Source organism: Papaver somniferum, chromosome 4, assembly GCF_003573695.1.
Source record: "Papaver somniferum cultivar HN1 chromosome 4, ASM357369v1, whole genome shotgun sequence".
NCBI lineage: Eukaryota > Viridiplantae > Streptophyta > Magnoliopsida > Ranunculales > Papaveraceae > Papaver > Papaver somniferum.
The window spans coordinates 145551467-145568867 of record NC_039361.1 but is presented as its reverse complement, the minus strand read 5'-3'; the positions used below and the strand labels follow the sequence as shown (position 1 = coordinate 145568867).

Below are 17401 nucleotides of genomic sequence, written 5' to 3'. Positions count from 1 at the left end.
AGGCAACATCTAAGAGTATTATCACTGTTCTGTTCTGGGTGCTCATGTTTTCCCATGTTCATGTTCAGTTTTTGTCCCTATGATTTTCCAGAGATACATAACATTAACTCTCCTTTGTGCCGGAAATTTCCATCCGTCTCTTTGAAATTTCCCTTAACTTAAGCTTTGGAGCCGAGGGCTTGGCAATATGGCACTGAAAGTGAAACCGATATTAAAAAATGGAGGGAAAACAAGAATATTCCAAGCCAAAAAAATGGTAATAAAAAAACATTTCAAGGGATATAATAGTAAAAATAATCCACCCAAAATTCAACTCTGCCATCATTTAGTCACTTCGCCTTCTTCTCCTGTTGAATCTCAACAAGAGAATCAAAATCAAACCCTATAATCTTCTTAATAATAATGGCAGCATTAATCTCACACATATTCTCATCATCATCCTTAATCTCACTTGGTCTATACCATCTAATCTGCTCAACTCGTAACAATCTCAAATCATCACCTCGTGATTACATAATCAAACCATATCATCCATTCCCATCATCGTCTCCATCTTCAAATCTCAAATATCTTCAACTCTATCTCTTAATCGTATCGCTTCTAATCTCCTGTATTCATCAAACAGTCAATTCATTATCACCCGATCCGCTCCTCAAAGGTTCAACACCGGTCCACCGGTTCACATCTCTACAGAACTCAGCCGTCTTATTCCTCTTCTTGATCCTCATCGTTTCTATCCTCATCTCTGAATCAACGTCTTTACTTCCGTTCCCTAACGACCTCTTCTTTGCCTTCGCGGCCAGCGTGTTCTTCTTGCAATATTCCGTTTCGTCGTCTTCGGCCTCCGTTCAGGTGTCGGATTTACAGGCGAAATGCGATGCGGTGTCTGCGAGAATTTCGGGATTTATGTCGTTGGTCTGTGTTGGGATCTGTGTGAATCCGAGGTTGTTTGTTGCTGATGTGGCATTGGGGTTTGGGTTTTGTTTACAGGGGCTATGGGCGTTGCAGACGGGATTGACTTTGTATGTGGAAGGGTTTATACCCGAGGGTTGTCATAGGTTGTTGGATGTTGTGAGTGGCGTTGAAGGTTCGACGAAATGTGATTTGGAAGAGTCCAGGTTGAGAGCAGTGGCGATATTGGATTTGGTGTTTGTGATTCACGTGCTGTTTGTCATTGTTATTGTTATGGTTATTTATGCTGTGGTTGCGAAAACTGTTGGGATTAGACGGTTTGGTTCGTATGAGGCGTTGCCGAATTTGCAGAGCTTGGATTCTAATCTGAATGTGCAAATGAAGTCGATTTCTGGTACTCAGGCTTGAATTTTTGGTGAGTCTTTCTTCTTCTTCTTTTGTTTGGTTTAATTGTGTTGATTCTTGTTTGAACACTGTGATTGTTGGAATCAGAGATTAGTTTTCGTGTTTGTAGAATGACAATTATCAATAGAAATTGAGTATGCAAACTTATTAAGTGTAGAGCATGGAAACATAGGTGGGAAAGTGCTGTGGTTAGGGAATAAATTTTCATGTTCTGTAAAGACACTTGGATTTAGATCTTTGCTTTGGATTTAGATGTTTGCTTTGGTTGCTGCTTTACGCCAGTCTTATCATAGAACATCAGTTAGCAAGTATGTTAATTCAGCTATGTTTGATCGATGCAAATTTGGGTGTTTAGTTGAACTTTATCATCTTAAAACATTTTGTGTTGGATATGTTCATGTGACTGCAGTGATTCCCATTAGTGTTTAATCTTCGATATTCTAAAGCATGAAGAGTTAGGTGTGAGTTGTTATCACGAGGGAACTTAATTGCTTGTTTTTTAAAGACACTTGAATTTACATGCCTTTTTGTACATTTATAGTATTTGATATCACTGAGTATGTATGACATTCAAATAGATGTTTGTGTTGGTTATTTATCCCAATCCACGCTATTTGGGATTGACTTAAGACTTTTCATAGTCTTGTAGGCTATGTTAGTGAGTTTCATACTAAAACTCTTGTTAGATATTGGTTATGTGGTTAGGAAAAAGGTCATGGTAAGACATGTTTTTTCACGACTAGAAACTCAGATATGCAGATATGTTGGCTAGTCTCCCTCATTCTTATGGATAACAGAGACAATCCTAGCTCAATCAGTTGGGAGATTAAAGAAGATAAACATACGAAAGATAGTACTCAAACTGAGTATCTGAGGCAGTAATTCTTGTTGGCTCTTGCCTTTTTCCTAGGCTTAGTCTTTTGTTCTTTTTGCTTCTGTAACTTTTGGGTGTCCTTAGCCCCTTTATTCTGAAAATAAAAGAGGGTAAAATAAAACTAGGTCCATTTTTTAGTTTGCTTTGTTATTTGGTTGTTCGTCCCTGTTCTGATTTCTGTGAAGCTTGGCACAAATGTAAATGTCATTACCCCAACTACTACTGTAAAATTGCAGTGTTAAAGTGAGGAATATGATTCATTGATTTGCATGATGTGGTTAGTACGATATTCTATAAAATGCCAAGAGGAGTTAGTTGGAGGACATTGTGATTCATCATTAGTATCACATGTCTCAGTATTTGAGAACACTAGTATTGAGAATCTGTAACATTTTACTAAAACTCTGTCTTTGTTAACAGTAAGCAAAAGATCAGAGAAATCTAATTTGCTCTTCTAATCAGAGGCTTGAATCTGTGCTTATTCTTGTGCAGTTGTTCCAGATAACTACAGACATTGTTGCAAATAGCAGGCGCATGATAGTTCGATCTTCTCCATAGGCATGGTACTCTGGTGTTCATGTGTAGTAGTAAAGGGCATGGATGGATATTGGACCATAAAGATAGCACTGTATTTCAGTATCTATGCGAGCAGGATTTTTTTTGTTAGGCGGTAGCGTTAATCCTGTTAGGCGTAGCGTTAATCCATTAATCGTGTACTCTTTTGTGTAAAAAATCAGTGGTATGAGTTGCCACTTTTGAGATATAGATCTGCGAACTTGGTGTAGTTCATTTTTTCTTTTTGGTACTGTACTCTCTGTTAGTATATTTTTCTATCCTTTGGATGAATTGAACACCTGAAAGTATATTTTATACCTCGCCGCATAGTTATTCTACTATGTTCAATTGCAGCTCAATTGTAGTGCTGTGTTATGTGCAAGCAGCTTGTAGCTTTGTACTGGTGTTTCGTGTTTGTGACTTTCTGAAATCTGGAAAACATGATTCTCCCAAAGAGCTTTACAAGAGTTGTCTACTATATTTATATATCACTAATTTGAGCTTGCAATTACAATTCATGAAACAAAAGTCACAGACCAAACTTCAGACAAAAATGTATTTCTTTCTGCAGGGATGAATAATTACAATGACACAAAGAAAAGCCAAAAAGAAATAACGAAAAAAATGAAAATTCTCTCACTGTAACTATAAAAGCCATTCCTATTGTGCAACACAATCTCCACGTTCTCCTTGCATCCTTCTTCAGGTTGTATCAATTAGGAGCTGCTGAATAGCAGCTTTTGCTCTCTGTCATTTGCAAGGCCAAAAAGATTGCCCATTTTTCCCGACGGAAGTTGAAAAGGTCCTATGAATTTGCTTTATGTATCCTTTAAACCTTGATGTGATCCAAATTCTGCAGCTAGGGCATGTATATCTCTTGTGATCTCCCAGTCTCCGTTCTGACCCAAATTGGTATGTCTTGGTTCTGTTCCACACCTATCCAAACTGGCTATACTCCCAATCTGACTCTGTATATCGTCCAATTCCTCCGCATCAACAGCCTGCCGTTTACCACCAGTTTCTATATCGATGCTTGTCTTGGGTGTGGTGCGACCTCTGGAAAGTGAGGTTGAAAGGCCAGAAAATGAGAGGTCCTTCACTTTTGCGCGGAAATTGTTCCTGGAAGCAGGTATCTTAGAGAAAAATATCTCTGCAACATTGCCGACAAATCCACGGTTATGGGGGTTTGTTTTCCCATCGTAGCGATAACGGAAATTCTCATAGGTAGTCTGCAGGAACCATTGGTTATATATGAGAAGAAGAAATAACCAAAGAAAGGTTCTGAAATGAGAAGGAAAAGAAAGGAAATGTACCTGGTTGGTCGAAATTAAGTACATGTGGAAGGCTGTGAGCCCTCCCACAAACCAAACAGCTATGAACGTATAAACAATGAGGAAGGCTGAAGCAGAGGACTCTGCAAAAGCTTTCCAGATATTGCAGTGCTCATCTAGCATTATTTTCCTGATGTTTATGCAGCAGAAGACTAAAACATATAGGCACAGCATTGTTGTGGAGGACACAAACATAAAAAAGAAGCGATAATTCCTCTGCACCATTAGAAGAAACACACAATAATAAGCACCTCTAAAGCAGCACCAAAATTCAGAAGACCCCAACATAGCCTAGTCGCAGTTTCTGAAACTAATGGCATTAGGAAAATGTAAATAAACATTGGAGCACATACCTTTCCAATACATTGTCCAACCCATGGGCAATGATGATCAAAGCGCTCAACACAGTTATTGCAAATAGAGCAATGAGAGCATCGAGGTGGGCGGTACAACATGCAAGTGTGACAATACTTCACCTTGACTATCTTTCCGTTGACACAAACATCTTTTGTCGGTGGTATAGTAGAAGCACCATTTGGATTTGCAGCCCAATCCACAGACATAGACATTGACATGTACGTAGACATAGACATCCCTGCGCCATCACCTTCATCTTCCGGATCTGGTGGTCGAGCGTTCCTAGGAATAATCCCCGGGTCTCTCCCAGAAGTAAGGAAGAGAAGAAGAACAATCTGCACACAAGGTTTCATGTGTTCTTAACTAACAACAAGCATTCATTTTAAGTTGGAATGGACTAGCTAGATGAAGTTTTGAAGGTACGAAACTAAACGTCATAAACTATTAGATATAGCATACTTACATAAGCTGTAAAGACGGCCGGAATGACAACAAACGCGATGCCAAGACCATTGGGAAACTCGTGAATCAGTCGTTGAGAAACACAAACACAGAATAAGATAACCGGGGTTACGATAAGAAGTATCGTAAGTATTAGTGACTTTATATCTGGACCAAATACAAGTCTGCCTCCAAAGAAGAATATCTGCAAGATGTTTTGCATAAAAGAACATTAAGCATACAAAAGTACAACTCATTGAGAAACTGAAAAAACACCCTCCTCCTTCATCCGGGCTTGGGACCGGCAATGTACGCAAAACAGCTCTACATTGGCGGAGTTACATTAACCCCGTGGAGCTGCCTTGACAGCAACCAGAGGTGGACTCCGACGAAGCTAAGCAATCAATAATTTCATGCAAATATGTGCGCACTAATAAAATGAGAACTTCCTGGCTAGATTATTATGGATGTGTAGAAACAATTAACAGATTCATGAGAAAGCTTACATTTTTTCCTTGCCAGACTTTGTATGCTCGCTTTATCGTCACCTTATATTCTTTCTCTGTCGTGTCTTTATTCATATTGTCATGATCGGACACCACCTTCCCCTCCATTGTAATGGAAAATAATTGGTCTTATTATCAACCATCACATTTTAATGCTCACCTCTTCCATCTTCGATTAAAAAAAAAAAAACTCAAAAATTATGCATAGAAATTTAAATAAAAAGGAAAATCATGAAAACTAAATATTTGGTAGAAATTAGCAAAATGAGAAAGAAATCTTACCATGGTGAAGAGATGAAGGTAAGGAGGGGAGGTGGAGGAAGGAATTAGGTTAGAGACAGACAAAGGAATTGGTGCAAGAAATCCAATTGTTTTGACAACCAAAATGTGAGAGAATTTGGAATGAACATAACTAACTTTTCTTTGACAGATGAATTTTGGTTTATGATTCCGAAAATACCCCTCTTGTTAGTTGGTTAGTCTAGTAAGGGCAATTCCTATATCAATAGCCAAATAATTTTTTTTTGTTGAGCCAGGAAGAGGGGGAATCAGAATTTTCCACCATGGTAAATGCGCTGGGCAGGGTACAAGACGCATGCATTAAGGATAACCGCTGGGGGCAAACATAACTCGCTGGCGGTCTTAGAAAATCCGCTGGCGAATCTTCTAAGATCGCGAACGGCTATCTTTAAACGGTCACCGGAACGACTATTTCTTTTATACCAATAAATACTAGTCGACCTTCATCCCCCAAATTCACAACAAGCTTTCATCAAATCAAACTTTTCGCAATTTCAATCGCTTTCAATTTTCAATCATGAATCTTGATTTTGGTTCTTCTGAGGATGATATGGAGATGGATGAAACCTTGTATGAAGAATAGGAAGAAATGTATATAGAGATTTTGCGTCAAATGGATTGTTAGAGCACTGCTCGGTCGAACTCGCAAGTGTTGCTATCTCAAGCTTGTTTGTCAAGTTTAGTTGTCAAAACTATAAGTCTTGATTTGTAGTCTACTTATAACTATGTCTCGGATTAGGATAGAATGTGTAGTTGAGCTTTAGACTTTACGGCGTTCATCGATTGGAGACGAAGAACTACTAAGGAGAGCTTGTGGAACTTCATCAACAAAAGGTTTATGGAGACTTGAACTCATCTGTCACTCAGAATTCTATTATATTCTATCTTCTATTGAGATAAAGTCGTATAGCTATATAGACTTTACATTATATACATTTGATATTTCGAGCTGAGTTTAACTCGCCTATATCTTTCTCGAAATATGTGTGTGAAAGCTTTTTGCTTTAACCACGTTCATCATTATTCTTGACGAAAGTCAAAAGATGATCATCTGAAAATCACCTGGTAACATCTTACATGATTTGTGTGAGACAGTCATTTGATGTAGACTCAGAATGTTTCGTATTGATCATTCGATCACTTGAAAATTGCTTATAAGATAATAGTTTGTGTGAGAAAGCTATTGTCGTCTTCTAAGAATGTTTCAATGATTAAAATAGGAGTTAAGAGCTAAAACCCATGTCTGGATACATTATGGTTTGTGTACTTAGTGTACGAACCGTTTTGACGGAATTCAGGACCCGAAGTTTGCACACCCGTTTGCAAACTTATTCAACTGTTTAAGTCAGGGTACTTAAGTTTGCATACCTGTTCGCAAACTGATTTAACTATTGAAGTCCGGGAACCAAGTTTGCGTACCCGTTCGCAAACGGTTTCGACTGAGTTCGGTCCGGAGCTAAAGTTTGCGTACCCGTTTGTAAACTGTCGGCTTGTGACCAATGTCCGGAACTTAAGTTCGCGTACCTGTTTGCAAACTTAAGTGGTTCAAGTTCTTAAATCGGTTAAGTATGATTAATTTCATACTCATGAACAAATACATTTATAAGTTAAGGAATGCAATCTTTGCAAACTGTGGCTAAAATGTTCATGAACTGATTCTTTTGAATCAGTCCGATTTTGCTTCAATTGTGTCTTGTATACTTCTATGAGAATATAAACAATTGAACAACTCTATGAGTAACACAATTAGACTCATTTGATTATCAATTGATCTAGAAGTGTTAAGATGAACAAGTTTAAGAGAAAAGTGTTCATATGGCTAACTTCAGTTAACTGTTATTGAGCCAACTCAGTATCACGTTTAGGTACGATTACCCATATCTAGATGAATGTATATTTCATTTGTGTGTAACAAGCTAAAGACCATCTAACGGTGGAAAGATGTTAGCTTGAATCTTGAATCAGGTTTCATTTAACGGTGAATATTGATTGCTTTGTTCCAAAGTTATCAAACCCTGATTTGTATACTATATAAGGGAGAACTCTAGCAACTGGGAACCGTAATCCCCACACCTCTTGTATGATACTAGTTGCGACTAGAGTAGATTCTTCTTTAACCTAGGTTTTTACTAAAACCATTATAGGTTAACGACTTAAAGACTTCACTGGGATTCTGAAGCCAGACCTAACTATTTTCTCTGTAGTTTCGTGTTCTGATCTTACTTTGTTCTATCGTATTGAGTACTATCTTCTCTAAGATTTGCTCGAGATTTATCTCCGATAGGTAAGATATAAAAAGTAATCACAAAGCTCTTCGTCTCATTCTTTGTGATTCCACAATAACTTGTTCTACTACCATATAGTTAAGTTATTGTGAGGTGATTGATATTTCTAGGCTATTCTTCGGGAATATAAGAACGGATTATCAATTGGTTCATGTTCACCTTGATTTATCAAAATACGGAAACAAAAATTCGTAGGTATTTCCGTGGGAGACAGATTTATCTATTCAAATAGACTTTTGTGTATGAGTGTAGATGGGGAAAAACGATTCGATGGTTTTTTAGGGAATGGAGAGACGACCGTGTGACAGAGGCTCCTCAACCGAGCAAACTGCCTAACCTCAAACAGATGCACTGCACGGGAGTGCTTTGAGTTCGAGAGATAAATCTATAGGACTCCGGCCTAAACCAGGATAATGGCTGTTCCAGAGTCAATTCGGTCACAAAAAGGGAAGAGGGTTGATCTGTAGGAGGGAAGCTGAGAAGTGTGTGAGATCAATGATGATCAAGGATTGTGAATGTGTTTAAGGTTTCTGCAAGTTTTCTATGAACTGTTGAGTTCGAATAAGTTCTGGTCGATTGATGGAATTCTTGAGAGTGACTGCTCGAAAAATTGTCTGTTGAACGTTATCTTTTTTTCAATCGTGGATTCAAAGACTTATTTATATTGCCAGAATAGTAGACACATTGATCTCCAGTAAGTGTGACGGTTTCTCGAGTGAAAGAGTGGGAAAGTAGGAAATCGTGGATTAACCAGTTCCAGGTCGTGCAGACACTTGATTGATTGTCCACCCACTACTTTGCTAACTCCCTCAACTGCTTACACGACTTACTCACATTTCTCATCGTGGATGAACACACATGCCGTAAGCCGCCAGACCAAAACCCTAATTAACATCCCCTCATGTGACGTGATTGATGTCTCACGAATGTGGTATCTGCAAGGCAGACGTGTATTTGATCAGTCAGTCGTTGACTTGATTAGACGATGAGTTTAAGATTGTTCAGTCGAGCATAGTTGTTGAATTCTCTAGGATTCATGAATTGAACATGTCTTCTGAGACGTATAGTTCTCGAATGAATGATGTTGAGCAAATATTGCTCGTCTGAGCGAATATTACTCGTATGATGAGTTTTTGAATATTGATAGTTGAATCAATATTCGAGCAACTGAGCAAGTATTGCTCATTTGGCGAATTAATGAATATTGATAGTCGAATCAATATTCGAACAATTGAGCGAGTATTGCTTATTCGATAATTACTGAATATTGATAGTTGAATCAATATTCGAGCAATTGAGCACGTATTGCTCATTCGATGAATATTAGTAGCATGAATAAAATATTAGTAGTTGGACCGAATATTGTATAATTAATCCAGATGTTGATTTATGGATCAACATAAATTTATTAGTGTTTGAAATTGCTCAGAATTATGATTTGTAGAGCATTTGTTCGAAACCATAATTTTGATCAATTGCTCGTTAATTGATGATTTACTAAAAATAAGTCACTGAGTGAAGGAGTGATCGGCTACATGGGATGATGGTCGACCATATAGTGCCTAAGTGCTCGAGTGATCATGTACCAAAGCCCTTTGTTGACCAGCTGGTGAAACAATGATCAAACGCTGGTTTAATCATCTATTAAAATAGTGCTCGTGTGAGCGTTAGGTAGTAAAACCTAGTTATGGAGAGATGAGGGACCGACCAATGAGTTATGGGACCATCCCTTGGTGGTCATGGGACCAGTTGACGGTCAATTGAGCGAGTCTCAAGTTGGTTGAAGAGAATTTGGACCAAATACGAAGAATTGAGAGTAAATTAGGTCAAATTTATGAAAATGTGTGGGACCGACACCTTGCAAGACTTAGGGACGGATTTCATCATGATGTTCGTGTCTCAGTCTTGAGAGTTTTGGTATTTTCTAGTGCGCGTTTGAGCAATATTTTGGATTTTCAGAAGAGTTCATCTTGACTGAAACTCTCAACTTTGCTCGAATGAGCGAGTAGAACTTCGCACGTGTGATCGATATTTTGAGAATATTAAAATAATTATATTTTAATATTTGACGTGAGTAGCCTAGACGGTCAAGTGACTATTTGGATTTTTGGATTTTCCAGGGTTTGAGGCTCAAACGATGGAGTTCTATGAGATGATGGAAATAATAATATGAGAAAATAAGGGATTGTGAGGTGTGGGACCGTCCACGGCTAGGGTATGCCCGACCGGCTAGGTGGTCCGGTCCCGTGACACCTTTCCCTATTTCTGTTCGATGAAAGTATGGAAAACTAAAAGTTTCGCTCAAACGAGGGAGTTTGCTCAAATGAAGGAGTTTCCATAAGATGAGACAAACAAATTAAGATAAATAAATAAAATAATGAGAGAGGGGGACCGGCCAGGCATGACCGTCCGGTCGGTGGGCCCGGTCCCATGTCTCTTGTTTATTTTATTTAATGTTAATTTATTTATAAGTTCCTCGTTTGTCCATGTTTTTGAATGATTGTTCGTGCGTTTGGGCGCTCATTCGTGCACTTTTGTCAAGTACACTTGCACATTTCCTCGGGGCTTACTCGGTGATGGTCCAGACGCTTGTTTGTTGAATAATTATTACTAATTCATGAAATTCGGCTGAGAATGAATGATTCATGAAACAAAGTAATAAAATGAGTTGAGTATATGTTACTAATCCATGAAATCCATCCCGGGGATTTAGGGAATAGAGTAATGAGATACAATAGATTATTTTCTAGGAATTCAGTGGATGAATGTCACGCTAGAATTAATCTATTTGCAGAATCGAGATATGAGATAATTGAAGCATCATATTCATTTTGAGGGGTGTATAGTCAGGGAAAAACGAGCGGCGTGACGTCCTGAAGGTGTTAAGCTCTCTAACAAATATTATGTTTAGGGAACCGCCCAATCATTAAGAGATTCTATACACGGTCTCTCTACGTAGTCAGGGAACAACGAACGGCGTGACATCCTGAAGGCGTTAAGCTCCCTAACAAACATTATGTCTAGGGAACCGCCCAATCATTAAGATTCAGTGCAGAGGTGGGTCTCTCTATGTAGTCAGGGACCAACGTGCAGCATGACATCCTGAAGGCGTTAAACTCCCTAACAAACATTATATCTAGAGAACCGCCCAATCATTAAGATTCTACCTAGAGGTGATGATGAAATGTGTGAAGCATATAACGCTCAACCGGGGAGGCTTTTCAAGAAACACTTTCATCATAGCTCTGAGAGGAATACTTACTCAGTCAAAGATCGTGAAACGGTTCACGGATCATAAAACATGAATCGTCACATCCATTCCTGAAGTCGGGTCAGAAACATACAGTATCATGATTAGCCTTTGTTGAAAATCCACCATTTATATTAAGTCCCCTGCTTAGTGAGGGTCAGTTATGTTCCACAGTAAACATTGGATGGTGATTTTCCAGTAGACGAGATAAGTAATCGGAACTTAGTCGTACAAAGGCATTTTCAGAATCCCCGATTTGCTTCAATCGTGTCATGTACGAGCAAATACCTAGATAAGGATCTGTCAGTATGATAGAGTGCCACCTCGTGAGTACAGAGAGACGAGGCATTGCTGGTTTGGTCGGTCAGATGTCTAGTTTTGGTCGGTTTAGCGTTCACGGGCCCGACCCAAAAAGGAAATCCTTGTTATAATAGGTTTTTGGAAATAAAATTGATATAAAAGGGAAGAAGCCCTAAAAAAAAATTCTTTCTCCTTGATTTACCGACTAATTCTCTCCTTTAATCTTTCACGTCCGAGTAGAGGTGGAAGATTTTCCGCCGGAGCTGTTACCGTCGGCGAACTTCCGACCAACTCCGACCGATCAAGGGTGATTTTTTTTTGTTCGCTCATGGGTTGTTCAAAACAAAATTTCATAGGTATACGTGCATGTATAGGTTTTATGAAAAAAATTGTTTTTAGCAAACAGACGTTCGTCCGTCGGTTAAGGAAACGAACGATAATCCCTAATTTGAAAGAGATATGTATATATTTTTGAATAGACATGATCCAGTGAAGAAAAAGAGCTTTCAAAATTTATTTGGACTTGTACAAAATATAAAAAACTCTTGTTTGATGTACGAACGCTCATTCGAGCGAATTGTTTTTTTGATTTACGTGACTTATTCACCACGTCAATTTTTTTTAAGATTTTGTAAAACCAAAATTTTGATTTTGAACAATTGTTATTGTTTGTATGGATTTCGTGACTTGATAATGTATGCACAAAAAGCAATGAGCATTCGCTCAGTTGTTATGTGAACTGCTCATATGATGGAAAATTCTTGAATTGTTCGCAGTTTTATGAAAATCAAGTTATGATTTTGAATAATGAGGTTTTTTGTTCGTTTTTGCAGGTTTAAAGAAGCGAACAGACTCTCAAAATTTTCATGTTATCGTCTCTACAGCTAGTGAAACTGTAAACAGGTAAGAGTTAAATTGTTTCCGTTTTTTGTAAACGAGCACTTTCATTCCATGATCCATTTTTTTGTTGAATGATGTGCTGAAGTAGAAATGTTATGCATCTGTCACAACCGCCTTACAAGAATGACTGACTCCCAAGATGACACTTCCAAAAATGATGCTTCCAGAGATGACATCTCCACGGATGCAACTTCAAGGGACAATTCTTCTGAAACTTCTGTTGATGAAGAAGAAGAAAAAGAGGCAACTGGTACAAAGAATATTCCCAACACTGACGACGATGTCTTTGTGGTTCAATATAAGCCTGAAAAACGTCTCCTGGGTTCCCCGCTTCGTCTTCTCATAGATCCCATGGATATTGTTCAAAGAAAATTGGTGTCTCTTCGAGCGACTATTCGATTTTGTCTATAGGGAAAACATTATGCTGGTTCACACATGGACTTTAAGCTTTCTTGAAAACCTTTAACAGACTTCTCCAGATAGGAAAGACATATGTTGGGGTGTAATCATGTGAGAACCATGTTGGATCCTGCACAGGTACACGAGCTATTCAAGCAGCTGGAGATTTATCGGTTTACCGTAATGTGAGAGGTATAGTAGCTTTGCTCTCTCACTGTTGTGTTCCTACTCATAATTTCATATGCAGGTGGGGAGAATTTACCATCACTTTAGAGGATGTGGTTGCTTTATTGCATCTTCCAGTCACCAGTAATTTCCCTGCATCACTTTCAGCAGATGAGAATGCAATATCTAATGCCTTGACAACTGCAATGCATGATATTAACAAATTATCCAGCAAATCTTGTTATGCTCACTGGTTGAAGCACTAGTGGCCAAGAGATGGAACTCCTGAAAGACTCGTGGATGGCATATTAAATATTGTTGCTTTCTTGTGCCTGTGGTTATCCAGAGATGTATTTGAAGATAATGAAAACTTGTTGAAGCCATTCGTGATTCCCTTTGCCATTAAGATAGCTCAAGGTGAGAAACTTCCCATTGGTAGTCTGTTCTTGGCTTCACTATTCTCCAGTTTAGATTCCTTGGTCATGGATTCTAGTGTTTCCAATGGTTTTCTGAAAGTTGAAACATATGTTAATACATTGTTTCTACAAGATTTATTATGGGAGCGCTTCAAGAATTATGCACCAATTCCTCGTAGCATCTTGTCAGGGCCGAATGTTGATAATCGTTATGTACTTTCTGAGAAGGATAATGCCAGGATTATGCGTTGGTCAACTAAGAAGCCTCGACACAAGACACGCCTCACCAGTGTCTTAGACAACGAATCTGAGTTTAATTTTTTTCCTTGGGTGTCAATTCCTCCTTTTGTCTCACAGTTGATCACTTTCAACAAGGATGAAGAGAATGTTGTTTTGAAATCTGGTGCAGATTTGAGTGACGGTGAGAGATCCTTCGTACTGAGTTGTACCCCTGGTTACTTAGTATCAGTAATACATGGGAAAATTTTGGTGGAGGGGTACAACATTGATAGAGCAGCTCGACAAATGGGTCTTGATCAATGTGTCCCAGATGTTCGGAAAGAAAAACCATCGGTTGATCAACTTAAAGCCTCTTTAGATTGCACACATTTGAGTGGGCATGAATATCTGCCTCCTTTCTCTGACCGGGTCGCCTATGCAACTCCAGGCTATGTAACTTTTTGGAGTCAGCAACTTGATCTTTTATATGACTTTGTAATGGCTATTCAAACTCTGGTACAAGATCATCCTTCTGCTGAGATGGTTTCTGAATGACCGAGGTTGAAGTACCCTTCCAGTGGTGATAAATGAAAAGCACTTCCAGGATGTTTACAAGTGAGTATTCTTCTTATGAATTTTGTAGAGACGTAATAATCGCCTCTTAATTATTTTATTAATTTTACCACAGGATGGTCGTGTAGTGAGACCTCAGATTGATGTAGACTTCACGGAAATTGAAGAAATTCCCAGAGGCGGAGAACCTAGGAGTAGGAGTTACAGGATGTTACCGAATAGTGTGCAGTCCCCAGCCGCTTCTTTGGTGAGTTGTTAGCGTTTCCTTTATCACATTTTTTTTCTTATCCGTGTAATTAGGATCCTAAAACAAATATTTGTTAATTTATCTCAGAATTTTGCTCCGTCGATCATAGACGGTATTCATCTTTCTCTCGGACAAACAATTCAGGAATCCAGCACCGATGAAGAAGTCGATGTAAGTATCTCTTTCGTGCAAGTGATCGTGGAATCTCCTCGAATAAAATAATAATAATTATTGTTGATGTACCCAGGATAAGATTACCATGGATAAAAAAAATACTGATGAAGAAAATTCTTCCTTGGGAAATGAGGAGATGGAGAATCCTCAAAACCCGGAACCGAATGGAAGTAATAATGCTATTAATGGTGACTTCAGCAACATTAATCCTTCGAACGGCTTAGAGACCCCTAAAGTAAGTATTCCTACTGTACTTTCCTCATAGAAGTATGCAATTTCTGATTTGTGGATGAATGAATGAGAACCCATATGAATGAATGAAAATTTAAGCGAAAGATGTCGTCAGAAAAATTCAGAACCCAGTCCTTTAGCAAAAACGCCATAGAATCTTCGCCCGATGTTGGATTTTCGCGGTCTACCCATGTTTTCTCATGCCCATGAAATTTCCAAGTTTTTTTAAAGAAGCTTTTTGAGTTTGAGCATGTTTAGGGGACGAGATAGGTGAAACAATAAACTTACAGGAGACCTGCAGAAAATTTTCAGCTGGCATGTAGTACAATGTTTCGGCCACATCTCTTTGCTCATTTATCCAATTGTTATGAAATTTTGATATGTTGTAGATAACATCTATACGAAGAGAATGGTATATTACTAAACCTTAGATTCCTTAACAATTGATTCCATTTCGTCGATTTATACATGGCTTTGTAAAATCTCCTCAGACGCGCTTGTTGTAAAACATGTTTCTATGACTTTCACACTATTTGCACATGTATTGAATGCATAGTAAAGAACTTATATAGTGTTAGTTCACTTACATGCTGGATTTTATGATTTCCTTTGGTTTCCATGCTTGAATCGTTCTAATCTCATGTAATCTTCGTATTAGGTACCAAATGCCGAAGTTGAGAATAATGGAACCAACGATGATGACTTGAACAATATGGTGAATCAAAATGGTGATGTTATCAGCCCCGCATCTCAGGGTCACGAGAATGTTACTACTGAAGGTGTTGAAGAGAATGATGCTCAAGTCGTCATTACTTCAGAGACGGAAGGAACCGGACCAGGAATAGAAGAAACTATGGTGGAAGAGACTGCTCTTGCTCCACCGATGAAAAAGATTACTCCAGAAATAAGAGAAGTTGTTCCGATGATTGAGACTCACATAGTGCTGCATAAATATTCTACTGTACGGATTGCCTTTGTTCCTCCATTTGATGAGTTACTCCTGTATCATGAATTAGTCGGTGAATTTAGCGTTCTTATTGCTTATGACGGCATGTATGAAGAAATATAGAGGAGATACGGTCATATCGTCGTCACTACAGACCCAAAACGAAGTTATTTCTCGACCAAGAAAGTAGGAGCTATCTTGCGGGGTATAGACGATATACGAACCATATCTAGATGTACTGTTACTCCAGATGTACTCTTTGATTGGGAGTAAAATTTGGACCACTCTGAGAAAATGGGTTTTAATGTGGGATGGCTTCGTGAGAGAATTGAAGCCATTAAAGAAGCAGTCGAGAAGAATGTACCTCTGACAAGTGATGTTGTGATGAAGAAGGAGGCTAAGATATCTCAGTTGATTAGAGAACTGGAGTTGGAGAAAGCCGCCTTGCGAGACCAGGAGATTGCAGAGGAGCAAACATCTTTCTTTGATGATTTTCTTTAGTTTCCTTTCCATAATCTTTTGAACCTTAAACTTCTGAGAGATGTGAGTTTTTACTTAAGTTTTGATTTTTGGTTGGTTTTGGATAAGCAGGTGATCAAGGATTTTCTTTTAGATTTGACAGATATTTTCTTTAAATAAAAGAACTTTGGTAAATTGCTGAATTCAAATACTGAATGCAAGTATTGCAAACATTTTGGAGGAATTGAAAATACGGGTGAAAGAAAATCCTAAGATGCATTAGGTGTCTCGAGCGTTCGTTCATGCCTTGATGCACATAACACCCTAAGGCGCTGAATCAAAAGCTTTGAGCCAATTCTATTGTATCAATGGTACACACTTCTTTCCCTTCATATCATCCAACTTGTAGTATCCTCCATCCGTCGACTTAGCAATCATAAAAGGCCCTTCCCAGTTAGAGTTTCTTGCAGAATGGATATTGCGTTTAGTTGCTTTAAGAACTAAATCCCCTTCATGGAATTTATTAGGCTTGATCGTTCGTCCCTGAATATTTTCTGTTGGTTCGAAATTCCTCGTATAGTGGGATTCCATGTATTTGGAGCTTTCCAATTTTGCGGCACATATGGACACTCGTGCAAGGGAGAATATCTAGGATACTGCTTGTTATGTTCGGCCGTTATTTCAGCAATGACTGTATTAGTGAGATGCTTGATTCGGAGAGGCTCTGCGTCCAACCACTTGGTGAAATATTGTTGAGGCGAGATTATCCATTCATAGCACTTTGCAATAGCTAAGTTGTTGGTGGACTGAATCCCCCGGACCATAGAAGCATGTTTGAAAATTGATGATATGGACGCATGAGGGGGAATAAGACTTTCCTGAGTGCGGAACCTTTTGATGAAAGCATGTGCATTTTCTTCAGGCCTTTGTGTTGGATCCATCAAGGCTTTGACTTCCTCCAGATGCTCAAACGATGGAGTATCCTTTATTTCTTCCGAATCAGAGCTTTCTTCAACAGAGAAATGTGCAATTGAAGGTGTTGGAGTTACCTTTTCAGCATGAATCCACGTACGTCCGAGGATCATGTCATATCTTGGATCTTCCCTGATTATGTGAAACTTGGTTTCCGCCCAGGTTGAAGCAACTTTCATTTTGA

General features: G+C 38.6%; 3 protein-coding genes across 3 annotated transcripts; 2 read left to right on the top strand and 1 right to left on the bottom strand.

Annotated features, from left to right (window-relative positions):
- Positions 1–299: 299 nt before the first annotated feature.
- LOC113271489 lies at positions 300–3128 on the top strand. The gene is made up of 2 exons (XM_026521369.1): positions 300–1327; positions 2684–3128. The coding sequence occupies exon 1, from the start codon at positions 403–405 to the stop codon at positions 1318–1320; it is 918 nt and encodes a 305-aa protein (XP_026377154.1). The 5' UTR covers positions 300–402; the 3' UTR covers positions 1321–1327; positions 2684–3128.
- Positions 3129–3275: 147 nt separating this feature from the next.
- Positions 3276–5782, bottom strand: LOC113271488 (probable protein S-acyltransferase 6). The gene is made up of 6 exons (XM_026521368.1): positions 5664–5782; positions 5382–5550; positions 4898–5080; positions 4431–4769; positions 4060–4293; positions 3276–3975 (listed from the first exon to the last, which is right to left on the bottom strand). Exons 2-6 carry the CDS (start codon positions 5487–5489, stop codon positions 3565–3567), a joined length of 1275 nt encoding a protein of 424 aa, XP_026377153.1. The 5' UTR covers positions 5490–5550; positions 5664–5782; the 3' UTR covers positions 3276–3564.
- A 6062-nt stretch (positions 5783–11844) lies between these two features.
- Positions 11845–14874, top strand: LOC113273248. Its single transcript, XM_026522998.1, has 8 exons — positions 11845–11872; positions 12350–12419; positions 12584–12791; positions 12886–12926; positions 13063–13239; positions 13327–14131; positions 14304–14435; positions 14683–14874. The coding sequence occupies exons 1-8, from the start codon at positions 11845–11847 to the stop codon at positions 14872–14874; spliced, it is 1653 nt and encodes a 550-aa protein (XP_026378783.1).
- Positions 14875–17401: the final 2527 nt, after the last annotated feature.

Coding starts and splice junctions, on each gene's coding strand:
- LOC113271488 (XM_026521368.1), bottom strand. CDS start 5,489: ATGGAGGGGAAGGTGGTGTCCGATCATGACAATATGAATAAAGACACG. Junction 5,081..5,381: donor AAGTCTGGCAAGGAAAAAAT/GTAAGCTTTCTC, acceptor AACATCTTGCAG/ATATTCTTCTTTGGAGGCAG. Junction 3,976..4,059: donor ACTTAATTTCGACCAACCAG/GTACATTTCCTT, acceptor TGGTTCCTGCAG/ACTACCTATGAGAATTTCCG.
- LOC113271489 (XM_026521369.1), top strand. CDS start 403: ATGGCAGCATTAATCTCACACATATTCTCATCATCATCCTTAATCTCA.
- LOC113273248 (XM_026522998.1), top strand. CDS start 11,845: ATGGGTTGTTCAAAACAAAATTTCATAG. Junction 12,420..12,583: donor GCTAGTGAAACTGTAAACAG/GTAAGAGTTAAA, acceptor TGATGCTTCCAG/AGATGACATCTCCACGGATG. Junction 14,436..14,682: donor AGTCCCCAGCCGCTTCTTTG/GTGAGTTGTTAG, acceptor TGATGTACCCAG/GATAAGATTACCATGGATAA.